The sequence below is a fragment of the Etheostoma cragini genome, chromosome 3, assembly GCF_013103735.1.
Source record: "Etheostoma cragini isolate CJK2018 chromosome 3, CSU_Ecrag_1.0, whole genome shotgun sequence".
Classification (NCBI taxonomy): domain Eukaryota; kingdom Metazoa; phylum Chordata; class Actinopteri; order Perciformes; family Percidae; genus Etheostoma; species Etheostoma cragini.
The window spans coordinates 6,006,240-6,033,749 of record NC_048409.1 but is presented as its reverse complement, the minus strand read 5'-3'; the positions used below and the strand labels follow the sequence as shown (position 1 = coordinate 6,033,749).

Here is a 27,510-nt window from a genome sequence, read left to right as displayed (position 1 = left end):
CCCCCCCCCCCCCGACTCCCGATCTGCTTCAGAGCCCCACAGGTAGAATGCAATGTTTGGTGATGAAAGGCCTCAGTAATGGATCTTTTCTGTATCCAAGCCCAACTAAACTGGTGTGACAGCTCGTCCTTCTCCAGACCAGGCTTTATGTTGAATAATTTCATTACAGGTGTGTGTGTGTGTGTCTGTGGGTGGGTTGGTCGACTCGGCCGTGGCGCCCCGTCCTCCATTGCAGATTTAGTACCACCTCATTCGTGAGGGAAGCGTGGCTGGTCGTAATGGCGACACCACATGAAACTGCCATGACCTAACGTGACACACACATGTTTTTGATTCTCGGCATGTGGCTGCTTGCCAGAAGACACGTTTTGTTTCTAAAGAAGAAGCTGGAGGCAGAAAAAACAATGGGAGTTTCTTTAGACCTGGATTAGGTTCTGGGTTTGGCCAGTTCCCAGGTGGGCTGCTGAATGTGTGCATGCAGTATATCTGTCAACATTGACCCCACAAGAGTGGTGCGTGGTGATAGCAAACCCATGTTGAATGAGACAAAAGAACTGTCAGAATTCATTTCAAAGGCAAACAAGGGAACATAACAATGTCTGCACTGCTTTCCTTCCCATATTTGCTGATGGAGAACCTGTAGAGATGGTGTTTGTGTCTATTTTCTGGGACCTTATGTTGAGATTTAAGCTGGAGAAATCTATTCCAATGCCAGCAGGGAGATGATAGACATGGGAGCCGTCCTAGTAATGTATAAAAATGTGATCGCTGTTCGCTCATGCAGTGGAGCATGTTGTAAAATACCAAGCCCGCCGCAAGCTCCAGGTCCCCCGTCGCCGGGCAATGTGTCTCCCCACCAACCCAAACGCTCAGTCTGTTGTACAAGTGCCCATCCCTCCCCTCCATCTATATCTTCCACCCCCTCAGCCTCGTCTGGCTCTCGCCTTGGCACACAGACTCTGGTATGCACTGAAATTCAATCAGATGCTTAATTACATCTTAACATGGGTTCCTACCAGCTGGCTTTATTCCCTTGTTTCTGATTAAAGGGATTAGAAAAATGAAATTTAACAGTGGATTTGCATACTGCTTTAAATGGGGGACTGGCATGTCTTCGTGGCTGTCTGGCCAGTGTTTGCCACTCCGCTCCCCATAGTCCATCAAATAAGGAAGGAAATACATAAGCATGTTCCTGCCTCCAATTCTGCACAGCAGGTAGAACCAATTATGAGAGATAGGAGCTCGGCCATGCCTCCTCTTCCCGTCTCACTCTGAATATTGGAGACATGATACCCCCTTACACAGGTATTCAGGTGCATAGATCATATCGAAAAGCGGCATAAAAGCCATACAGGAATGTGGTTCTGTGTATTTCATAGTACACATTTCATGGATGTTGGGGGGAAAACCTCTTCTGTTGCTCATATCTGCCAATGGCATATAGAGAAACCGGGGTGGCTTTAGGCTTCCTAATGGGGCCAAGTAAGCCCACTATCCAAGCTGTGCAAAGAAAGTGGGCCCATTAATCACAGAGCCACCACCATTATCTCCATATGATTATTCTCCTCATGTGTTGGCTAACTCTTAGCGGCCGCTCTTTCATCCCCCCCCTCCTCCCTCAAAGTAACTTGCAGGCTTACTTTTCAACTTAATCCGGCGTCTGCGGCAAAACTAAATCTATCCTGAGAGGAGATCTGGGTACGCATTCACTGTTTATTTCATGCAATTAAAAAGTGATTCTGTTGGAAGTTTGTATTAAAGGGATTAAAGGCTTATTGGTCTGTCAATTCACAGAGAGAGAAAGAGGAAACAGTGTAAACGAGTGGGAAAATAAAACTGATAGGAGAGTCTGAAGGGAGAGGAGGAGAGAGAGACGTGCGTGTTTTGAGCATTATGTCAGCATATATTTTAGGTATCTGTGTGTTTACTTTGACCAATTAGTGAACACAGACCCAAGGCAGCAAGTTTTGCATAACAAACCGGATCAATCATTAACATTTTGCTTTTGATGAAGGACACTGTAATTAGTCCCAATGAAACAGCATGAGGAGGATGTGTTCAAGGAGAGATGGCACGAGCAGTCGGAGCTGTGGCCCCCGACAGTCTCGCAACACGAGACTCTACTGCCCTCTTTTGGAACTGGAAAGATCACCACTTCTGTCTCAACTGGAACCGCAACCCCACACATGTGTGATGGACAATGGAACACTAAGAAGATATACACTATCAAACCTTACATTTTAAAAAGACAAAAGCCCATAAACATTAGAAAGTAAATGTGTTGTGTTGCCCTTCACCAATACCAAGACAGTGGCTCGCGTTAAAGATGCATACATGACATATATACAGTGTGTGTGTGTCTATGTGTGTGTGTGTATATGTATATACAGTATATATATATATATGGTTGCCAGATTATAAAAGGACGTAAGGTACCTGATTTTCTCCAAATGTAACACATTTTGTGCAACCGTTTTTGAATAAGGAATTAATCCAACCACAACTTTGATTTGTTGGTTGTTTTTTTTCATTGTTAGAATAGAATGCCTTTTATCATCACATGTACAACAAGATTGAAGCAACCCCTTCTCCAGTGTCAACATGTATGTAAAAGAAATGTAACAACATGGAATAAAATACATACAAGGGGGTGGGGGGGTAAGGTGCACAGTTCTGATACGCTGTATAGATGTATAAAAATAGAAAGAAACTTGTGGTTTGTATTCAGCGTGATACGCAGTGTGAAACAATGGCATTGCACCATAATGAAATTGCACAGAATTATTATTGTAGAATTGAGAAACTATCTGGTTTCTTACGTTGTCTGTTAGGAGGTTTGGGTTCAAAGAAGTTTGAATTTGAACTTAAATCAACAGTAGGTGCTGTATCAGGTAGGAAACATGTCCAGAGGATCACTAGAACCAGCCAGTGAGTCTCAGATCCTGGCTAAAGCTTTAGGTTTGTTTGCTGTTAAATAGTGCCACCTCCTGGCCAGAGCATGTATTTCACCAATCCTTCCAATTATCTTCTGCCTCACACAACAGCAGGTACTAAAGTCTGATTTACAAATGAATATAGCTTCAATATTTTTTTTTAATGTGTTTTCTGGCATATGCAATATTTTAGTTGCAGGACAAAAGATCATGAGACAGTTTTATTTGAGGAGTCCCTCTGTGCAACACAAAGTGTGACAGGAAGGACACACATGCGCACACACAAGGTAGTGTATATATGTGTGTTCATGTACTGCATGTGCATATACTTTACGCATACACACATTCAACGTTGAGAAGTAAATTTAAGGCCATAAATAAATGAAGGTAATCATAAAAGTAAGAGCAGCTCTCCTCTCTTAAAAATTGTACTCAGTCCGCCAGCATATCCAAAGCTCTCCAGAAGCAGAAGAATGATGCACACCTTTTATAAAAAGCACACTTTTATTTATTTGTAAGCTGAGTCATGTTTCAGACGCCATTGCTTTCTTAGAAATAATGCAGTTAATATTGTTGTTTGACATGTTTGTGCTTTGCATCGTAAGCTGTCCTTGGGTTACAACAAATCAAATCGACGCTGTGTCAATGGCACCGGTGTTCTGTGATTGTGTGTCTCATATGGTCCTCTCCTCTGCCTGATCGACTCAAGAAATTGCTCGCCCTTGAATCTCTCAGAGGTGTTCATGTATATGATCTGTGAATAATTCATTCCAATCAATTTGTGGTGTAAGTGATCGTGTAAATAGAGAGAGGCTGATTTACAGATGTGATCTAAAAGTGTCTAATTCCAAACCCAGCTGCTAGGTGTCACTTCCGACACCTAAAACCAGATCTGCCTCGAGTTTCCCTGCGCTCCCCGGGGTGGAATCTGTGGCTCGGATTAATATTGACTGAACCCAACACTGACCCCTGCTGGGCGATAGTCATATTACAGCAGCTGACCTAAACAGCACCCTCCTTACATCTGCTGCATATTTGGCTGCTCTTTTGAAGCTTGTACGGCTCTGCTCTTAATGCTCTAACACCTTTTATATGACACCAGATGTTTCACCTGGTTCTCATCACACCCCCCAGTGAACACAAACTGCGGCAGAAGGCTCTTAGGAGACACTTTGAATCACAGCCACGGAGCGTTAAAAGATGCAGATCCACAGTTATGACACTCCCATAACCATGAATGAGGCACATTTACACCAAGGGTCATGTGATTATCACCTATGTACTTGGGGGAAAGCCAGGGCCAGTGTGTCTGGGGGTTTGGATAGTGTGTTTCCACAGATTTTGTGTGGACTCTGCAAAAGACTCTACAATGCAGCCTCACTCACGGGGACTCCACTGCACTGGTAATGGGCACATATCAAACATAATTTACAACTTTAGTCCTCCTGGCAGCTGTTTCTGTGTGAGCAGAAGCACCATGTTGAAAGAGGATGAGCACATTTGGCCTGAGTTTGAACCTCTTCTGTTTATTGGAAAAAGACAAGGAAAGATTAAATTGTACTTTCCATGCATTATGCAAACTCTAAAATACGTTCTGAATACCTCAATTACCTCGGTTACTTTTTATTCTATATTTGAAGCGTAGTAGTTGCATAACAAATAAGGTTAAGGTTTGATTCCTCAGACATCTTTTTTTGTGCCACAGTATTAATGAAGACTCTTTAAATACGATACGATATGTAGTACTATTTATTCACTTTCATGGTTTTCCATGGGATTATACAATTTTACACAAGTATTACCAATAAAGAAATACATGATTTGGACACTTTGATAACACAGATACAGTGAACATGAGTGGTTCTAGATCTAGATAGAGCGCATGTGCATATTGCATATTCATGTGGGAGAAAAGGGGGATACGTATTTATGCAAAAGAAGAAGAGACATTTTGCAAACGTAAAGAATGTTCTGGGACAGATAGTGTAAGGGAGAGAAAGCGATATCTAGTCTACTGCTGAGTATTGAGAAGTGGTTATGGTCCAGATGGCCCTGCAGCAACAGCAGCTGTAAATCAGTGTGTTGTGCGATGTGGACGATAGTGCTGCAGGCTGGAATCTCACTGCAAGGTGAGACCGCTGACGACAGCAATTACAGGGAATGAAACCAAGAGTTTGGGGTGGAGGGCGGGGAGGCAAATGACTTTAGCCCAGTTTGTCTCTATAAAAGAGCAGATGCTAGCATTAGTACAGCAGTTTATCATAAAATCTTACGATATTAACAACACTCTGCTGTATTTGGTCACTTTACCTTCCGCTTATATGCCAATGTTAGGGAAATGTCCTACATTTTTTCCCCAAAGCCGCAGCGAAATCAAATGGTTCAAGTGACCTCTGCAATCACAAACACCATCTGTGAAACCTTATTATGGCTGCACCAATGATTATTTTCATCGTAGTTTAGTCTGTTAAATAGTTTCTCCATTAATTGATCAGTTTGTTCTATAAAATGTCAGAAAAGGGAGAAAAACGTCATCAGTGTTTTCCAAAGACATCGTCCTGAAATGTCTTGTTTTGTCCACAACTCAAAGGTATCCAGTTTGATGTCAGAGGAGTGAAGAAACTAGAAAATAAACTGTTTATCGAAATAGTTGGCTGACTAACTAAGTAAATCAAATCTTTGTAGGTCTAAATGTTATGGAGAGATTATATTTCAGTAACCTAGATAGAGCTTCCCCTTCCAATGCAGGTAATATATTATTTCTGATGCAGTGTGTGAGCCAAAAATGTGAAGGTGCAGTAAATGTGTGCGAGGTGTTTCTTTCCCCGGGTGTCCTATGTCTTTGTAGGTGCATGTGATCATATGTGTTTTCCCCTGCAAACATTAACCTGCAACTAGGTTGCTCCTGTGACTTTTACTTTTCATTGTCTGCTGTGTGTGTGTGTGTGTGTGTGTGTGTGTGTGTTGGAGAAGACAGACAGAGGTGTGGGTTGCGACCGTGGTGTTGATTAAGAGGACTATCGTAACCTGGCCATGCAAGGCATGCTGGGTGTGGCCCGGTTTATCATCCCCCATACATGCTGATCATAACTCATTCGGAAACAGCAGGGACTTTGCAGCAGATGCATTGATACGTCTTTCCCGAAGGGGCATGCACACACTGAGTTACCGGCACAGATCTTGTGCTAAACTGTATTTACAACGTACAGATTAGATGTCATTGAGCTGCGTGCTATGCAGTAATTCTTACCTCGTGTCAACACCCCATTTCTATAAATGTGGATAGATTCTGATTTCTCTTTGCATTCTGGAGGTTGAGACAGTAATGAAATATGAATCGTTTAGAACTCTGGTATGCAGGTTGAAAAAAAAAACAAGTCTGTCATCACACACTGTACAGCCAGGGTCCTGATGGCTAATTCATGCCCCATCTGTCTTCCACTAAAGTCCTGTAATTAAAATTCAAATCAAATGCACTAAAAATACATACTGTAATATTGTTTTATAAAGTTAACAAAACACATTCAGATTCATCCTACTTGATTTATTACATTTGCCAAGTAAAATGTAAAGTTACTATAACGGATTAGCTTCATACCTACAGGGGTAGTACAGACTTAAAGGAATGGACGGGCATTTTGAGATTTTAGTTTTTGCTTTCTTGTAGTTAGTTGAAAAGATTGATGTATTTAGATTTCAAGTAGATTTTTTAGTACTAAGCTAACATTATGGTGGCTATTATAGAAATAATGCTGTGAAGTCCAACAGCAGATGAAAGTGTGGTTGCAACTAAGCAACTATGCTGGGCTTAAAGGTCCCATGGCATGAAAAATTCACTTTGTGAGGTTCTTTAACATTAATAAGCGTTCCCCCAGACTGCCTATGGTCCCCCAGTGACTAGAAATGGCGATAGGTGTAAACTGAGCCCCGGGTAACCTGCTGTACCTTTGGGGAAATGAAAGCTCAGATGGGCCGCTCTGAAATCTTGCTCCTTATGAGGTCATAATGGGCCTCACCTCCCCTTTCTCTGCTTTGCCTGCCCAGAGAATTTGGCCCACCCATGAGAGAGAGACATCATGGCTTTCAAACAAGCAAAGTGATAGTTGGTAAAGCCCCCCCCTCTTAAAAGTTACAGACTCAGAAAGGCACACACTAAGGAAAGCTCATTGTGGGACTGGCTCTAGTGGCTGGAAATCTGCCCCAAGGCTGAATTTTGGAAATAAACTCCAGATATGGCATTAGGGGATCACTAAGGTCTATATAAAAGCATCCTAAGAGCACCAAGTCATGGGTCCTTTAATATCACTTTCAATTTCATATTGAGCAGCTGTGCTTTATCTGTTCATGTTAAAGGGTAATCTGTGGCCCGCGGCTTGCGCCACTGACTTGAATACCACTGTTCAGATCAAGAAACATTCTCTTTCTGTGTCAAGTGCAACAGATATTCAAATCATCAAGTTTACAAAATGACATTTCTGACTCTACTGTTTGTCTTCCTACGCGCCAGCTTTTTCTTTTTTTTCCTGCATGTGTGGGTGCCAGTCCCCCCCAATCTCTTGCTGTGCTCCAAGCTGTGTGCTAATGTCGCCTGTTCATCCCTGCTGGGTGTCTTTGTACCACCCATCAACCCTGCTGTCACGTCATGTTGGCCAGAATGTGTGCTTTTGTACAAGCCATACTGACATGGAAGAGAGAGGGAAAAAATATAAAAGGGATAGTCAGAAGATATTGAAGTTTTATGCATCTCTCTAACTCTCTCTGTTTCTGCTTTCCCACTTGACAATCAATAAATGTTAAGCTCAAGAGATTGATATTGTTAAAAAATGACATTTAGAGAGAACATAAGTAAGATAGGGAAAGAAAGAAAGAAGCCCCCACCTTGACCATGGTTTATTACATACATGAGGATGTCAGTTAATAAATCATTTTAATGCAGGTCATACAGATAATATCTCTCGATTTGTAGCAACAATGTGTGCATGGGTGTGTTTTCCCCTCAGCTCCTGAAGCTATTTAACACCATTAGGCGGCAATACCCAGCCAGAAATGTTGCCCCACTAAAACATGAGTGCAGGGATATAATGCTAATACTAAGCATTTTTCTAACCATAAGCATTTTATCTTGCTTAGTCCTGGGGGTAATTTGATCTGAGGTTATGAGGATTGCAAGAGTGAGCAGTTCTTGCTGCAAGTCTGTAGCTGCACTGAACAGTCCGATGAAGAGGACAGGGAGCCAGCTGTAACCGGCACACAGCCGTGGTGTGATAGTTGTAAGAGCTATTCATCCATTTGTTTGCCTTTGTGGTTATTTTGGTGTAAAATGCTTTTTGTACACTGGGTGGCAGTTGCCTGTAATGGGCCTGTAAATATGCAGGAAGACGTTATCCGTGACTCAAATTTGGTTAAGCTTCCTAACTGTATGATTGATGATGTTCTACCTGACTGCCAGAAACGTTGTAAATATCTGTAAGCAATCAATGCAGCGGAAAAGCAAACATCTGGACATTGGTTTGTGCGTTAAAGCACCCATAATATGCTCATTTTCAGGTTCATAATTGTATTTTGAGGTTGTACCAGAATAGGTTTACATGGTTTCATTTTCAAAATACACCATATGTTTGTTGTACTGCACATTGCTGCAGATCCTGCTTTCACCATGTGTGTTTATGTCTCTGTTTAGCTACAGAGTGAGATATCTCACTTCTACACTATCTTTGTTGGGAGTCACACGTGTGCAGTAGCTAGGTAAGATCCCATCAGCTAGATAACTCTTTCTCCAGCTTTGGTCAGTACTAGGCAGGATTAGCTGGGAGACTTCTTCTAAGCGAGGGACACTTGTAGAATCCCTGCAGAACAGGGACATGGAAGTAGTTCTTTTGGAGATTATGGTGAGCTGAGTGAGTGGTGTGTTGTAGCAGTGTTTCGCCATGGAGAACGAGCTAGCATGCTAGAGCTAGCATGTGCTACGGTTAGCCACCTCATCCCGGCTAGTGACGTAGAAAGCCGTGCAGATTCTGAACAGCTCACCCGGAGACTGAAGGCAGAGGACATTCAGAAACCTTATCTCACTCAAAACAGTACGGATAGTTTGTATGCGTGTGGAAGCACCAGAGACACAAAATAACAAAATCCCAGAAAAAGTGTCTTTTTTTTAATAATATGAGCACTTTAAACAGTTGATACCTAGCCTATGGAGAGAATCCTTGTTTCCATTTATTTATATTCATACACTTTTTCAGGTATGTAAACAGTAAAATTTACAAGGTATTACGCTGACTACAGATGTTTTTTTTGCCTTTGTCAAAAAACAATTGATTCACTAAATGAGATATAGAAAACGCCTTTAATGAATAAGTTCTGATGCAGCAAACATTTAATTCACAGGACTGATCAGCTGTTTCTACTGTCACCGTTTTCTGGATACTTCCATGTAGGGCTGGAAGATAAATTAAAAAATGCATTGACTTTGAAATTCTGAAGCTGTTACCAACATATTTTTCCCATGACGATAATTTTGATTATTTAAAAAAAAAACTTAAATATGACTTTTTTCACAAGCTGTTTTCATTTCAAGCAATGTGTGCTTTCATTTCAATTTGATACATTTTCAATAAATAGCCTTTGCGTATTTCTCTTATAGATGGGCTGGATACAGGCCAAGGCAACGTGTTCTTGTTTCCGTTTAGCAACCTCTACTTTATCTACTGTGTTTACTGGCGGATCACAGCCATGCATAGCCTGTGGTGGCACCGTCTGACCAAACTATGCTGGAGCCTAGTTTATCTGCTCCAAACCAGTTGATACAAGGGCAACTGATTCACATTTAATTTCTATTATTCAACATTTCAAAGGTTTTGCAATTGAATGGAAAAATGGATTTATTGGAAAGCCACTACAATAGTGTCTTCCCTCTCGGTTTAGCAGTTTTGCATTGAATATATTTGAGTGTCTGAAATTAATTCAGTTTAATTTATATTATCAAATCATAAGTGTTATCTTGAGACACACAGATTAGAGTAGGTCTAGACCACACTCTATAATTTATAAAGTCCCAACAATTCTAGTAATACCCCCAAGAGGAAGCAATTAGTGCAACAGTGGCGAGAAAAAAACTCTCTTTTAGGAAGAAACCGGGGACAGATCCAGGCTCTTGGTAGGCGGTGTCTGACGGGGCCGGTTGGGGGAGTGATGCACAGTGGCTTAATAGTCACAATAAAGATAATGGAACAGTGACTAAAAAATGGTAGTAGTAGTTAATGTCATAGCAGGGCACTGAAGGGCGTTACAGGGTGTAGCGTGGCATGACAGGGTTCAGCAAGACGTAGCTGGGCATAGCTAGATGTAGCAGGGTGTAGCCGGTCACTGGCGACAGCTGCAACCAAGATCTTGGTTCCATCCTAATCCAAGGAAATATTCTCCGGGGAGTAAACTCCCCAAAACTAGGTTAGTAACAACATTTCTGGGACGGGATGCACACAAATGGAAAGGGAGAGGATTGAGCAGTTCAGTGTGTCAAAGGATTTCCTTCTTTCAATAGAGCCAAATACCCTCGGGGTAGTGTGTTACCATAGTATAGCCTTGAGAACTGGCTCCTCTGCATCTAAAGTTAGTCATGTGGAGTCTGGGGATGTTGTTTAGGAATGAGGTTTTCAACATTTTTTTTTTTTTAATGGTAGTTTTCAAAGATTACTTGCGCATCAAATTTTAAAACAAGACCTGTGCTGAGATGTCATTGGCCGTGTTGGACTTGGTATTCCATTACTCCTCATCCTTGCTGTTGTCCCTCAAGGCAGATTTGAAAACACAAGATGGTTGAGGCTGCTTCCTTTTTGCTATCAGCATAAAAATTGTAAGACAACTCATCCCTTACTGTTGACACAAACCCCTGAAAGCATGTAGAGGATGGCAAGATAGAGCAGAGGTTTGACCTTGTGGCACCACAACTGACACAATGTGTACAGGAGCTGTGCATTCTGCCGGGGTGGTGCCACAGATCCAAAGTGGCACTAAACAAGGCTGCAAACATCTAGTTTGAGTAGGAGCACTGTCAGCAGGTCAGCTACCAAATCACAAACTGTTTCTCAGAAACATTATTATTCATACGTGTCCATTGTCCTTTAGATGGGTAGTTAAAATGACCTCATGTTGAAAACTTGATGTGGCTTGGCAGCAGTGGCCTGGTAACCAGTTGCGAGATTGCCTAGAATTGTAATGGTATTTAGCAAAACTGCCAGAGTTAATCACCATGTGTTATTAGGTGAGTGAGTTTAAGTAATTTGGTACAGTATGTAATGGGTATGTGAGTCATGTGTGCATTGTTTACATTTTGTAGCGCAAGGCCCACTCAGCTATAGTGCAGAAGTTACATTATGATGTATATTACACACAAACACACAAACACACACACAATACAGCAGACATGTTGGGGAAATATACGGCATTTGGGATATATGTGCATATTAGAATAACATATGACTATGATTAATATACAACAGAATATATGAATATTACAACAGATATGTTTCATGTTAGCAACGGCATTCACTGAGAAATTACTCAATGGGAGCAATTTGACTTATGTTAGCATCCGTTTGCATTTTAGGTGTGTGCGGTTCAACCTGAATAAAATACAATAAAGACAGTTTCTTAGTGACGTCTGCATCACATGTTGACGCTTGCCTCTTCTCTCTCAGTGCACAAAACAAAATAAGCTGTCTTAAGTCCATAATAACTGTGTTGAGTGTTGACGTAATAATATTTGATCAATGTATCCATTCTCTGTAAGATAGTTATTTGTGTGTTTTTACTTGGCATGTTATCTAGTTGTGGTATTCTTTTTGGCTCTGAATAAACGTGAGGCTATTCTTCTTCTAAGGCTGCATATTAGCAAGGATACACTCCAGCTTACAAACATACCCATTAAGCTACCTGTAGATTTTTGAATGCTGCCTCTGTTGAAACTTGCCACGCAGTTTATTCTCCGTGCATAGAATTTGCATTGCATTGTCCAGGTCTCGAAGCAGCTGGCATTAGCGGTGACATTTCGCAGGTAGTTGGAATGTTAGATTGGCGTCCTGAGGGGTTGAAGTGGCCCGTCCTCACTGCAGTGGTGATTATTCCAGAGGCGTAATCATTAGAGAGCTTTTTTAATCAGATTTCCATCAGTGGCTAATGTAACATGATTAATTACATCTCCAGCAGCATGGTCCTTAAGGGCTACTACATCATGATTACATGACCAACAAACAGGGACACGTTTGTAGGGCATTGTCCACACAATTCAACAAAATATGGACATCAAGGGATTAGACCTCATTTGAGAACAATATACTGTATGTAGAGGGAGACTCACATTCTATATTGTGTAATAGCTCGTGGCAAAAAGCATTCGCCAAACATGTCAGTGTACAGATTTATGTTTCCGTCTTCTCCAAACTGACCTCTCACACTTGTAATTTCCCATTTATTTGGATTACATTGTGTTGGTTCAGGAGCAGATTACACGTGGTAATGGAATTTTACACAACTGTGATGAAGGGCAAATGGGGAGACATGGGAGGGCAGAGGGGGGGAGGTGCTGCTGACACTTCCAGTTTCCCATGTTAACCTGCACTCACCTGCCTCATGACAGCCCGGGCAGGTGGAGGAAACGAGCAGTGTAACTCTAAACCCTGACTTGCTGAGCTCATTTTTTATACATGAAAGTGTGTGTGTGTGTGTGTGTGTGTGTGTGTGTGTGTGTGTGTGTGTGTGTGTGTGTGTGTGTGTGTGTGTGTGTGTGTGTGTGTGTGTGTGTGTGTGTGGGTGGGGGGGTGGGGTAAGATAATTCAGGATAGTATTTGTTAGCATACGGCTCACAACTTACAGCATAGTTTTGTTGTATGAATTGGGTACCAATAAAGTACTGTTACTGAAAAACAACTAACTAACTAACTAACTACTAATAAGTACTTTTGTAAATAGTGCCTAAGGGGTAAAGTACTCAAAAACAAAACTGAAGTTTAGAAAAAACACAACACTGATATTTTGAGCAACCTATCAAGTATGTACAGCTTTAATATGCTACCAAAAGTGTGGAGGGTTTAGTAAGGGGAGTGTTTTGTTTCCCAGTACTGTACCCCAAAGGTACTCAGTATTTACAAAAAGGAATAATTATTGGGTTTTATCTATTTCTCATTTCCTCTAAAATGTCCAAGTGTTACACTTTTGTTACCCAAAGTCTTGTTTTCTTCCTCTGTACCGCCATTTAAGTAGTAGTAGGCACCGGTAATTATCTCAGTGGTGCTTGATTTATACAACACAGTTGTGCTTGTGGGCTGGGTGACAAGGTGTTTTTTCCACAAAATAGGTCTTGATGGTGCATACAGCTGTGAGACCACAGTTGTTATCTTGTTTTACACATTAAGCATAACAAATGCAAAATAATTAATTTTGGAATGAAGAATAAACAAAGTGCAAGTCCTTTTGGACTTTTAGTGTTAAACATTCCCATCACTTAACCTTGATCCCCCGGAAGTCGTTAAAATGTCCAACCTATTAGCATGCTGTCAATTTAAAGGAAGCCAATGGGTCAGACTCAGGACAAACCTACAGTTTATACAGTGCAAAGAATAACAAAATATAAATATATAATAATTATACAAAACAATGATAAGTGTGGGCATATGTTTTGATTTCATGACTTACATTGATTAACAAGTGATAGCTTTTTTTGTCTCAATATTTTCTAGACACTCTGCCTAGCTACTGCATTTACAAGATGTATAGTAACTGTTCAACTGCTTTGTATAGGCGATATTGTTCAAACATATTTTCTAAATTGTGTTAAAGGTATCAATTTGTAGCAAGTGTGATTTAACTGTCGCACACACAAACAACCAGTCAAACCAGTCTGCAAACTTGTCTATACCGGTGCATGTTGGCAGGGCATGCATGTACAGGTATTTTTTATTTTTTTTAAATCTGGGAAAGCATTATGTTACAATAAACTTGCTTCCGTAGCACTGTATATATATATACACATAATATTCATATTCATGCACAGGTTACAACCATTGAGCTTAGTCAGGGTGTGCGGTTATCCAGAATGAGAATACACTCATGAACAAGCATCATGGGCGTGCAAAAGCGCAAGAGCCATTGCACTTGAGAAATTGCATTCACACCCCCCACGCTTGTCTCACTCAGTCTCTCTCCTCCATATCTCCTTCCCTCCCTCCCTCCCTCCTTTCTTTGCTAGATGCACTGTCACTCTCTCCCTGTTTCTCTCTCTGTCAGACGCTCTGTTGACAAAGTCAAGGCTGCTCTGTGGGGAACTATCTCTCTGATTTATTCCTTATTTTCATATAAACGCTGCTCTGATCTGAGTCGAGTGGTAGGTGGACGCAGAGAGAGGGGGGAAGACGCCCATGCATTGACACACTCTCGTGGACACAGTCACTCACTCAGTCGCTGCCTGGTGCGGGTGACAAGAGTTGGCTGCTGCTGGATCAGTGATGTGTCGCCATCAGTGTCACCGGTCCACTCTGTGACCTGGACAAGTTTTGCTCAGCAAGAGGGAAACAACTTGCCTTCTTCCTTTGCTATATGTACTCATGGGAGCTGTTACTACTGAGCTCAGTTTGGGGCTTTGACCAGGACTTCACTAGATACCTGCCTAAATCCAGGAGGAAAAAGAGAGAGTGCCGTGGTAGAAAAAAAAAGACCAGATCAATATTACAGAGTGAAGCTCAAGAAATCCAGGCTTACTTTGCCTGTGTACCAATGCTGGTCTGTGAAACTATTGCCTTCAGAGGGATTATTCCAATCCCCCAGGTGGAGACAGAGGAGGGATGTCTGTGGTGAGTGTGTGACCTCTCTGGAGTTTAGTGTCGTGGCCCAGGGCTAGCGCGCCCCAGGAAGCAGAGTAGGAGGAGGACGTGTTGTTGTAGTTTTGGATCACTCCATTAAGGTATGTGAGATAAATGAGTGTGGGATAGCACTCCCAATGGCCCTGGACTCTCTGCCGTAGCCCCGATGCAAGCTTCAGAGGCCGGCATGGCTGGCAGGCGGATGCCCCTACTGCTGCTGGTGGTGCTGGCGCAGGTGCTGAGTGGAGTCTGTGTGCCAGGGGACGGCTTGGGGAAGTACAAGGGAAGCTGGAGGTGGAAAGGTGAAAGGAGCCGTGAGTAACTCATCCTCCCTCTGCTACACTTTATTCGCTTTGCTTCCCCTTTGCATCCTTTTCTTATTCCTCTAGCATTTCTTACATCATATGAAAATACCTTTGGGGTCAAACCTCTTTTCTTCCTTGCACTTTTGTTTTACTATTCTTTTTCAGTCCCTGGACTCTTGAAGTGAGATCCTGAAAGCAGTAAACCTTGCGTGCCACTTTGATTACTCTGGTTGCTGTTTGAGTCCCAACTCATTTCTCTGCGACAGGCACCTGGATATGAGAGTGAAATAAATCGTCTATATGAGGCCAGCGACCTTGGCATGTGTTGCCGGCTTTAAGAGGTATCAGTATGTACGTGACTGCCAGAGTGCCTCTCTGCTTTTGGATTTGCTCTGAGTTGCAACTCAGTTTATTATCCCTCTCCCTGCACTCCTCCTAAGCATCTCTCTAATATTCCTGTATGAATTTCTCTCAGGGTCTCATTCGTAGTCATTAATTGATCAGCGTTGAGTTGTAAAAAGCTACTCAGAGTGATGGGACTGCCTATTTCCTTAGAGTAAAAGCTGAGTGCAGCTGAGTGACTTCATTACAAATGCTGACACATGGTGCATGGATGTTGGGAGGAGAGGGGATGTTCAAATGAACCGAGAGCTGCGGTTGTTTCAGGACGTAGCTGCTGCTGTCCCCGGGCTTTTTTGTTGTCGCTATGGGCTAATGGGATTGTTTGGCATGCCACCACTGCTTGACACTGAGTGATGAAGTGGAGAGTTTGTCCCTTTGTGTCCTTCCCCTCTGTGGAGGTTAAAGGGAGATCACTATCTTGATACTGTTCCAAGATTAAATGACTGGAATGGGATAGAAGAGGCACTGAGTTAAGCTGGAGCGGGTCCTTTGCCTTCTCAAGGAGACACACGCAGGTCTCAGGGTGTCACAGAAAGCGATCCCTTTTTCAGCTTACGACTGCAATGACACCCAAAGTCTTGTGTTAATGTAATATTTAGCACCTTTAATTTCTTGTGTAAAGTGGTTTAAAATCCCCCAGTTTGGTATCAGCCTCCTGTTAATGATCTTTAATTCAACACAGCTCAGATATGAGTTTCAGGTAACTGGGAGGACAATTAGGGATTTTGGTTTGCTTCCAAAACAAAACCATGAATTCTACAGTATCTTCAATTGATAAAACTGTTTTTCATATTTGAAAATATTCTATGTGGATTTGTATAGGGATCTGAGCATGAGTATGTGTAATGAGTGTTCCACCAGCAGAAATCTGTGCTTGGAGACAAGATTGAAGTAAAATGTGAGCTTTTTTACTTCACAAAAACCTGCATGACTTCTGAAAGTACTTCTCCAAAACTCTGTGCCCTTTTTAAAATATACCATCAAAAGTGACGTTTGATTTGTGGCTTCTGATAAAATATAGGAAAGACCTTTTTGCTAAATTTATGACTGACAGCTTGAGCTTTGTCACATATTTTTAGAGTTGTTCTAAACCCTGACCTCAACCTTTTACTCTCTTGCACAAGAGACACTGCTCATGTACTTAAAACATTCTGAGAGTCAATCAACTTTCTTAATAACATGTGCGTTTGTTATTTCCGAGTAATAAATTCTTGGTGTGATTAGGAGCTCTATGCCATCTTTACCTGAACCAACAGCTCTCTGTGAACCTGGAACAGTGACACTCGCACGTATGAACATTAATTTGCAGTTACATGTTTCCCTTCGTTACCATCCCCTGGAAACACAGGTGTGTAATGCTGTTTGACTAATAGCTCTAAATCCAGGACCACATTTCAAACATGGAAAGGTTTTCTAACAGTGGGCTAGCATACTCGTAGGTGATGGTGCCACATGTTTTTATCTTTATTAAAAGCTGCTATAACCAATATTCAAAATTAAAAATTGATTAAATGACTACTTGCAGAAGGGGGTTGGTTTACAGCCCACCACCTCAATGTTTTCTCTTACCACTCTCATCAACTCAATGCTATTTACTTATGCAGCAGGCAGCTGTTTCCAGCTGTAAAATAGTGGAGCGCAAAGTAGGGCTGCTCAATTATGGGAAAAAATATAATCACGATTATTCTGGTCAAAATTGAAATCACGATTATTTAACACGATAAGTCGTTGACGTCTGGAAAGATGTGGCAATTATTGAACTTAAACAGTTGGAAAAGTTAAATAAATCGGCAACAAAAAAAAACACTGAACTGTGAAATTTCCCTTTATACTTTTTCCTATTTAACCTTTATTTTTTCACTAACAACACAAGAGAAAATAAGTTTACTCGCAAAACGTAATGAGCTAAATCATTGTTTTTCTTGATTATTCAGTTTTTGTGATCATTGGGAGCTAAAATCTACTGGGACTACATTTTGATTAATTGCACAGCCGTAGCGCAAAGCCTTCATATGTCATCACTATAAACGTTGACCCTATGAAATGCATACGCATTTATTTAGAAAGATGCTGCATGAACTTTTCACATTGTACAGAACTTATGCACAACAATTCACTCAACACACAAGCCATTCAGAACTGCGGCAAGGGCCGGCCGTTCACGTGACAATCAAGTTTTAACGGTCTTTGCAGTAAACTTTAGCCGAGGAAAGGTTACTGGTGAGGCATGGTGAGGCCCTGGTCATTTAAGCAGCCGTAGAGAGCACCGTAAGGTCCCGGACATTTTAAAGTATGTTGCTGTTAAGTTTAGCCGTTGCTGTCAAGTTAATCTTAAGTAGTAGCTAAATTACGCTAAGTTTAGCTGAAGTAGTAAGTAAAGTAGTAAGTTTAGCTAAGTTTAAGTTTCTCTTAAGTAGTAAATCCCCTTAAGTAGTTTGACTCCTGCTAAACTTAACTTGCTGTTAACTAAACTTGCTAACTTAGCCACCAAAACGACTAGTTAAGAAAGGTTAGAAAAAAGGTTGTAGTTTGGGTTAAAACACTGGTCTCCTTAAATTGTACTCCCGGAGCACAAACACCCTTTTCCTCCCCTTAACTTCTTCCGAGACACACACTCTGTGGTTTATGACCCACCCGTACTTCACAACCTCCTCCCTATCATCATGTCACTGAGCTGAATACAGTTATAAATATGTTGAATTCATACAATTCCCAGTACATTACTTTTCACAGCTACAGTAAATGTATGAATAGTTCATGAGAACATCCTGTAATATAGCAGTGGTTGTAGTCTGATGTAGTAAACATCATTAAAATGTATCCATCTTTATTGCATCCCAGCCCATGTACCATATAATCATAACAACCTTTCTCTTGTTAGTGTTAGTCTCATCACCTTTACCAGCACACAGAAAAGAATGCTTTATCTGTCTTAACCACTAAAATGTGTGTGGGTTTATCTCTCTTGTCTCTCCCTGTATATTCTGAATGTGGGATGCTGCAGTCTGCACACAAAAGTTCCATTTGGCAGCCCACAAATAATACAGTGATATGCATGAGGAAAGCCTGCAGATATAAGTGATAATGTCACCAGCTTGGATGTGCTACCTGAGAGTAAATCTCTTCCAAAGCAGAGCTCCTCTTTCTGACGGTATGTGCATTTTTATAGTCCATGTAAGCACACACTCATCTCTATCCCTCTTGTCTCAACATCTCAGACAGACACACACACATAAACACTGGTACACTGGGCAGTACATGAACCAACAGTAGGAGTAATATGGGATTTCTGCATGTATTTTCTTTGTGTGCACATGATAAATAAAATATCAGATTTTCTATTTTTAGTGACAAGTTGTCTCCTCGAGTCCACACAGCTTAGATATGTCCCTCTCCGCAATTCTTTCCTTAACGTCTGTAACTTCACTCCCTGCTTTTTACATCTTCCCCTTTTGAGTTCTAACAGCTATTTGCTAGACAAGTTGAAAGACTTCCCAGGATTGGGCTAGTTGTGTTTCTGCAAGCAGATGTACTGACCCCCTTTCAAAATGACATCATTGTGCATAATTAATACAGTATATTTTCAGTATTCATGCATAAAGATGAGCTTTGGTCCAACTTGTACAGAGAGACCCACCAGCCTCGTACTGTCAGCTGAGTTGTTGGTTCTCCTCTCTGACATAGCCTCATCCTCATGATGGATGAGGAAGATTACAGGATTTACGGCTGATTTACTCTGCACTGGATGCTAATAGAAGCCACAGAAACATGACTGGCTGCCTCTCAGAATTCAATCAAAGTACAAGACATTTATTTCAGATATACCGAGTACCCAGCGCTTTTCCAAGGATATCATTTAAAGTCTGCATACTTTTTGTGCTTATTATTGCAGGAAAAGTAAATAGAAATGCAGACAGATATAAATGGTTTGTCATTTGTGTGACAAAAGTGTTAGGGCTTGTCATGGCAAATGATCTAGCAGTGTGCAGTTGAGATTGTATTTGTTCTACCTACAGTACAGTAGGGTTTGGCCGGGATAAGTCTGTGGTTTAATTTGCCTGAATGAGCAAGTTTGGGCTTTGTGTTTGCAACTGAACCAACACTACCATTGTTAGTATCAGTTTGAGCTCTAGATATATTTCCCATGGGAGTTGCACATGCAGGGACGTGATCGCATTCATCCAATAGATGGCAACAGTGACATGGTGCTGGAGGGACTTGATGAGTGCTAATGAGCTGTGGACTGGGTTTTGGTCAGAGGCCAGAGGAGTCCAGACAGTCAGAACCAGACACATCTGAAGCATGGCCCAAACCACTTCACCTTCACAGGCAAGTAAGTAGAACTTGGCAATACATTGACATTATATCAATATCGTGATATGGGACAAGATATTGTCTTAGAGTTTGGATATCATAGTATCATACTATGGCACAAGTGTTGTCTTTCCCTGGTTTTAAAGACTGCATAACAGTAAAGTTGTCATTTTCTGAACTTACCAGGTTGTTTTAGCTGTTTTATTATTTGCCTTTACCCAATTTTTTTTATTTTATTTTAAATAATTTATATTGCTTATTGGTCCCCAGTGGGGAAATTACAATTTGAACTCCTTTTTGTTAGTAATCACTACACACAGGCCCGAAATACACACATGCTCAGGACTTATTGCATGCACAAATGCAGAGCTGTCAGAGTGAGTGGGCTGCCTGTGCTGGACCAGCACCATTAAGCGGTTGGGGGGGGGGGGGGGGGGTATGGTATGGTGCCTTGCTCAAAAGGTGCCCACTACAATATCGATATCAAGGTATTTGGTCAAAAATATCGTGATACTTAATTTTCTCCATATCGCCAGGCCCTACATGTGAGAAAATTATTACACATGCCCGTGCAAGGAATGTATGATGCCCATCACTTACCCTTCCATATCTAATAACTGAAAATATCTAACTTTAGTTGAATGGAAAAACCTGTTGAAAAAATGTTGCATGTTAAATTATTCATACTTGCCCTTTAATTTACCATGAGAGGTGTTAATGAGCACCAGTGCCCAGATGTTTTCTTTTTTTTTTCTTGGGGTCATTCTTTACTTCCTTCCTCTAAGCTCTGTTCTTCATCACGCCTTTCCCATTTCTCTCCGTCCATTTTTTAAATTAGTTAATAAGTGGGGAATCTCAATTACTGCCTGTCACAAAGTCAGGAACAAGGCTGTGGAAGGTCGATTAGAGGTATGATGGGCTGGGAGAGGGGAGCAGGTGCAGATTTTTTCATGGCATTTCTTGGGGTGAAAATCTGAATATTCATCTCAATCTCAATAAACGTAAGGCGCCGGACTCTCATTATTTGTGGACAAATAACAAATATTTTGTTTCACTTCGACAGAAGAAGACATCAGATAATGCATTACTTAAGTCTGTTTTGTTTCTTGCACGCTTTAACATCCTGCAGATAAAGACTCTGTATTCAATTTTAATGGGTATTGTGCAAAGAGACATTGCCCTTGGGTGTTTGCTGCATTCACATAAAGGAAAAGCACCTCGTATGCTATGAATTATGAGAAGAATTGAAACTTTTTATCAGAGAGAAGTGAAAAAACAGGTGGACAGTGATCCGACATGGTCCATAAATATTGGGCTCTGACAGGCGTGGGCAAGAGTGAAAGCACAGGGATCTAGGATTCCGAGGATATGTAGGATCAAGGGTCATTAAGTGCGGAGGCGGGTCTTCAGAGGTTAAAAATCAAAAGGTACCACTCCTCCGACTCCTTGATGTTTTATTTCTCCTTTTTCACGCCACTTTCCCTTCATCGGTTTTAAAGCCCATGTTTACCCATACAAACGCCCTGGTCTCCACATCTGGATCTGAGACATGAAATGAAAAATAAAATGCAAAGAAAAAGAACACATGCTTTTACTTCACTCAACTCGTCAGTTATATTCTGTTTTAGTCCGTACACCCCTTAGGTTGACGCCATTCCCATAGTAAACCTTAGACCGTTCTGGGCATTTCTGTGGGCTTCCATACTGAGAAAATGTCTCCCATTTTCATTTGCATAACAGCGTGAGACCACATTCATAAGCGTTAAAAACTGTTGGAGATGGAATTAAGTGGCTGCTATATAATGTATTTATTTATTAGTCCACATTGGCTGCTGACTCACATATTGGTTGGGTGTAAAAAGCAATGCAGAAGCACAATGCCACTTATTCTATCTAATGGATGATAAGGTTTCAGGAAGGTAGATGTGATGGAATAAGGTGTCCTTGAGGTTTTGTTTGGGAAGCTGGTGTTTGGTTAGCACAGTATCATAGGCTGTAAATTGCAAAGTTGTATTTATAAATAGATAACACTGAACTAAACTAACAGGACTTTCTTATGTTGTAATTATTGGAGAATATCACCAAAACAATGATGTGCTGCTTTTTATTACACCAAATCTAAGCAGTATTTTTATGTCAAATGAACGAAGTGGCAGTTGGTCAAGGCCACACCCCCCAGCCTCCATCTTCTGATCTTCTATATTGAGAATGTTCAGAGATCTGAACATTCTCAATATAGACTAAGGTTTACTGCACTCCAAGAGGTGAATCTGGCCAGGAAGATGTGAACCCTTGGGCATTTTATGCCGACCTCCACGGTGAAGCCTCACATTGAAAAGTGAAGAGAATAACTGGTAGTCTACACCCTCGCGAGGCCAACCATCTAGTTAGCAGGGACCAGAACTGCAGTACATGTGAAGTGAGCAGGTAAATGGAAAAGGTGAAAATGTGGGTGACAAAAACACCCAATTAGACAAATGAGAACACATATACTGTATGTGTGCCCTTCTGGTAGAACAGAAAGTAATGTTCCGAGATCTTTAGCTACATTCTTCCTGCCATTGTTTAAAAGAAATACTTACTTACATTAAAATATTCATGTATGACAGAATGAGTTCAATTTTATAGTGCAGTTTGTCAGCTCTTTCATTACCATTTTAGCTGATAAGACAGCTTTTTCTTTTGGCTTCTTGAAATACATACTGTCGGGCACTCAGACATAAATGCATGCATATAGGGCAGCCAGTCTGTTTGGCTGACAGCAGGAAAGTCTACCATCCAACCACAGAAAAGCTGTTTACCATCCCAGACAGAAATCAGCTGGGGCCTCTGTTTTCCCTTTACTTCCCTGATGAAGTGGTAATTACAGGAGAGGCCTCACACCTCCGGAGAGCCGACCATCTTTACGCTCAAGGCACCGTGTTGTAAGCCTGTCTCAGACATTTTGACACATTTTGGTCACGTCATTGACCAGAGGCATCATGGCTGAGAGTTGCACAAGTGGAGGTTTATGAGCAAGAAATGGTCCAGTAGGGACTGAGGGAATTCCAGCCGTGTGACTGTTGCACTTGGACCAGCGCACTTGGTGTGATCACTAATGGAAATTCTATACAATTGTAATGGAAGAACTTTATATATCTATCTGTGGAGAATAAAACTTTAAAGGTAGCAACTACAGCATTTTATATGAAGGATTGTGATGTTCCTTTTTATACCCTTTTTCACATTTCTTGGGCTTTAAAAACCCTTTCCCTGAACAAACAAAAACATATTTTCTTCCACAGAACGGTTTTGGAAATCAGCTTAATAGCTATTCCAATTCTGCCTGTCCGCACGGCTTCTGTAGTGGCGGATCCACATCAGTGTAAGCGTAATCCAGCTGTGTCAGTGGTTGGTCTTCCATGGTGGGAACTGAGAAGGCCTTCGCATCAGCATCCCTCCGTCGCTGACGCAGCATTTGCACACACCATTTACTCACAACAATCCACAGCTCTGTCTACCAGCGTCCGCACGGTCATGATGGAAATGCATTCCTCACAAAACACTGGTTAACTGTGTGGAGATATTCAAGCCATCTGTTTCCACAACACAGACTTTTTCTTTGGGTTTGAAGTCGACGTCAATTGGCATCAGTAAAGCTCCAAGGTTGGTATAGATTACAGTGGTAATGCTCAACTGAGCTTCATTCTCACCATATGTGGCAGTCTCAGAATTATACTTAAAGGTGTCGTATGTCCAACGGGTCCGTGTGAATCCGTTTTTTTTTCTTGTCTTTTTTAAAATTTGTATGGCATTGTCTTGCTGTAACAACGCTCAACTCTATTATGTCAAGATAGGAATATATTGCTGACTTTTGTGAGTGCTGTGTGAAGTGGAGGAGCAATCAGAAATCACCCACAGCTTATGAGTCGGTGAGAGGCCAGCCACGGCGGCGGCACTAATCAGCACTAATGAAAACTGGCAGTGCGGCCTCACACCATATAACCTAAAATGAACCCCTCTTATTAATTTGCTAATTGGAAATCTGGAATGAGAAGAAGGTCAGTGTTATTTCCCTGAACGGTCTCTTTTGTGTCTTCACTTTTAAAAGACTGTGGGTAAAAGAAGACTGGGGATTATCCAAAGTGGAATACATTTGATCATTAGGCCCCTGCATTTAGTTATGTGCATGTGTTATTTTGCATTCTTTTCTGAAATGCTGGAGCTGTTCAGCCTTGAGAATACAGCACTTTTGCAGGATAAAAGTGAAAAGGCACAGAAATCCTCCCACACCACATGAAGGCACTATTGGACATATTACCACCAGATGTCTGACACCATGCTATTCGTTTTCCCCGCTGTAACACTCTTGAACGCATGAATGTAACAAAAATTTTGTTGGTGTCTTTTATGATTTACAGTGCCATGGATTTTTTGGAATAAAGCTTGGAGAGTTGCGATAGACGTTGTGCTGTGTGCAACCAATTACAACCTTAACTTTCAAGGACGGAATGGCTAGTTTTTTAGGAATAAAAGAGCACTTTTTTTCATGTGTCCAAGCTTAACGCAAACAGATGGCAATGTAATACCCTGCAGTGTAGCACATCAGTCCATAGATGCAATCCAGAGAGTCACCTGCCACTAATAAATTTGGCTGATTTTGTGTGGTGCGGGGGTGACAGAAGGGAGGGCAGTTTGAGGCCTTGACAGGAGGTGTGGAGAGTTGCACTTTGTCTTTTGTTGCATTTCTTGCCTTTTCGGGATTTACGACCTGCTTCTCACAGCCTCTGGCCCTCGGGTGCCTCGGCATTCCCATGTGTCATGTGACACTACTGCTTTGTAGCGAGCAAAAGTTGCAGAGAAGGCCGTTGCCGGGTTCATTTGACATTAGTAGTTCATGGAAATTATTATTTTTAAGTTCTTTAGTTTGGGTAGTATGAGCAGGTATTTCTTTATTTATACTGATGTTTAAGTAAACATCAATGGAAATGTTGAATTTCTCCATGAAGATGATCAAGGTATCAGTGTGAAGAAGAGCATATAAAGTAACCGTTGACTCAACTGCATTTTGAATCATTTTGACATTCATTCTGAAGAATATTTAGGGATGATCGAGATAGGCAACAACACATTATACAGTCCCATCTGAGGCCCCTTTTGATTTCATTTCCATATGAATTATGAGGTCGGATGTCACAGCTGGTATCCATCCGTTTCCGAGCATCCATGTCTATATGCCGAATGCAGAAAAAATGTATGCTCTTCACAGAGGCTGACTTACATTGATGATTGTCATAATGAAACAACACAGAAATGAAGTAGAGGTTTAATAAATATGAAAGATTTGAATTGGGTAAATCTCCTTGACAGGATTTAGTCCTGAAATGAGTTAGAGCAAATGCGTAATGAAATATTATGAATTGTTTCATAACCTATAATTATGTCATCACATGAACACCCTCTGGCATATATCGGGTGGAAACCAGCTTTGATTTAATGAGGTGACAGTTGGAAGGATGTTGTTTTAAAGGAATATTGAAGCTCATATTGTCAGCAGCCATATAGTTTAGTCATTTTCTTACCTTGGATTAGTTGGACTGATATCTTCTTCTAAAATCCTCTGGACGTTTTCAAAACCTTTTGCTTTACAAGCGTTTCTCTGAATTCCATGGGGGGAAATGTTTGGCTTAACCTGTCAGAAAACGCACACAGTCAGTTCACACATTGTTAATCTTGATCCCGCCTTCATCCTGAAGAATTTGGACTCAAAACTTGCCTTAGGTGATACTGACTACATTTCCTTCATCCTAAGCCTTTTTTCACTCGACAACTTAATGCATTTCTGTATATTTTAACACATCATTTGTCTTTCTTTTAGTGCAATACAACTATCCTGCCAATGCCAACGTTTTTTCTTTAACAACAGACGAGACCATGAATGGGTCTAATCTTGGCTGGCTTACCAACAACCTCTCAAACATTCCTTTCCAGTGACTTAGTGGATGTTTGAAATGCTGATCCCTGTTTTTTTTGGGGACTAAAATGATATCACGCATTGAGCATGACTGTTTGACACACTTGAGAAGTGTCTCACCATCCCTATCCGTGTCACCTAAACTAAAATCAAACCCTTGCCACAGGCGTGCTGACATTTCATCCTTGTTCCCAGCTGCAAATGGCTAGAACTTAGAATAGGACAACAAAAGAAGAGTGATGCTTGTAACGTTACCCCGCAGATTTGGATCGTCTTCATGGTCCCCTTGCCGTCTCACCGACTACTTTGCACATCTGTGTACATGAAGCAAAGCGCCGAGATCCTGGCACAGCCTCTGCTACCTAAGCTGGCGTTATTGATCTGGCTGTCTACTTAGATTGTTACTTTCTCTTCAGTGGTGCTGAGAAACTGGCTGCATGCCTGCAATGTTCTGACCACACATCTTCTCAGGGCCTCATTTCCATCTCCTCTAATCAGAACTCGGCATATTGAGAGCATGAGTTGGTTTATCTGCACTCTCTAATTGGACTGTGAATAGTTAGCTAGTGTGCTCCAGTAAATTAGCATACACATGTTCCTCCCTGACAAGCACCAATCTGTGGTGGAATGAGAGTGTGTATGTGTGTGTAGTCACAGGGCGAGAGAGGCTGGGAAAGGGAGATAGTGGCTGCTGTTTGTTCAACTTGCTTGACCTCAGTTTAGAAGGCGACTGAACTGTGACACGGGCAATCACAGAAACATGAACAAAGTCATTACCTTGATGTCATTTGCAAACTGTCGTGTGCAAAGTACCTTGTTTGCATGTTCATGAACAACAACCACAGACGCGCTATGCATTAGCTTTATAATAATGAGCACTAGTTTTAAGCTTCCCCATTTGAATGTTACTGGAAACACTCCTATATATGAAGATGACACAAAAACTGTAGTTCTTTATTGGCTCTATTTTTTTTTTTTTTAGCTCTTTGGATGTCAGTCAATCAGTCAACCAATGCCAGTCTGAAATATCTCAACTATGAGATGGATTGCCATGAAATGTTGTCCAGACATTAATGGTCCCCAGATGAAACTTCCTAATGACTTTTCATCTAGCAACACCATGAGGTTGACTTTTGTGTACTACCTCAATGACTATTAGATGTAAAGTATTGACAGGAATGCATGAAACAGGCATTTGTGATCCTCTCAGGATGAATTGTTATAACGTTGGTGATCCCCCCTGACCTTTCATCTAGGGCAATCATCAGGTCAAAATTTGATTTTGGTCAAATCTTTGGTTTATGACTACATATTCTCCAATGGCAGCGCTATTGTGACTTTAGTAGAGTACAGGTCAGGAAAAAGCCACAATGTGAAGCAATAATTACCTGTCAGTGGAGCTATTCAGCAAACATTGCCAAACCGAGACGCATTTACTGTTTGCTCATGTGTTTTGACCATAACACAGCTTGAGAGAAGAAAGAGATGAAATAGGTGTGCCTAGTGTGAACTGAAAGCCGTGTGTCATCACATCAAAGACTGTGAAGGATATTCATTTTTTCCTCTCTCTGGAGCTCTAATTAAAAACTGTCAGAATTCCCCTTGGCTCATGGTAATGGCACAAACTGTCTCGAGACATTTACCAAGTACTGAGGGCACAGCTGAACTCGGGATGATAAGCAACTATCAAATTTACGTCTTTGTTCAAAAAAAGAAATTAGCATAATGTTACTGCAACCTAACCGTCAACAACA

The 27,510-nt window shown here is 41.3% G+C and overlaps 1 protein-coding gene across 4 annotated transcripts in view; it reads left to right on the top strand.

Moving 5' to 3' along the window:
- robo1 (roundabout, axon guidance receptor, homolog 1 (Drosophila)) overlaps window positions 1-27,510 on the top strand; it is a 257,226-nt gene that overhangs the window by 51,954 nt on the left and 177,762 nt on the right. The window contains exon 1 of one of the 4 annotated variants that reach the window (XM_034866650.1): window positions 14,241-15,096. The exons of the other annotated variants lie outside the window; for them this stretch is intronic. Within the exon in view, the coding sequence (XP_034722541.1) occupies window positions 14,949-15,096 (148 nt within the window). The 5' untranslated portion in view covers window positions 14,241-14,948. Of the gene's footprint in view, window positions 1-14,240; window positions 15,097-27,510 lie in introns of those variants that run through there. 4 annotated transcript variants of the gene reach the window in all.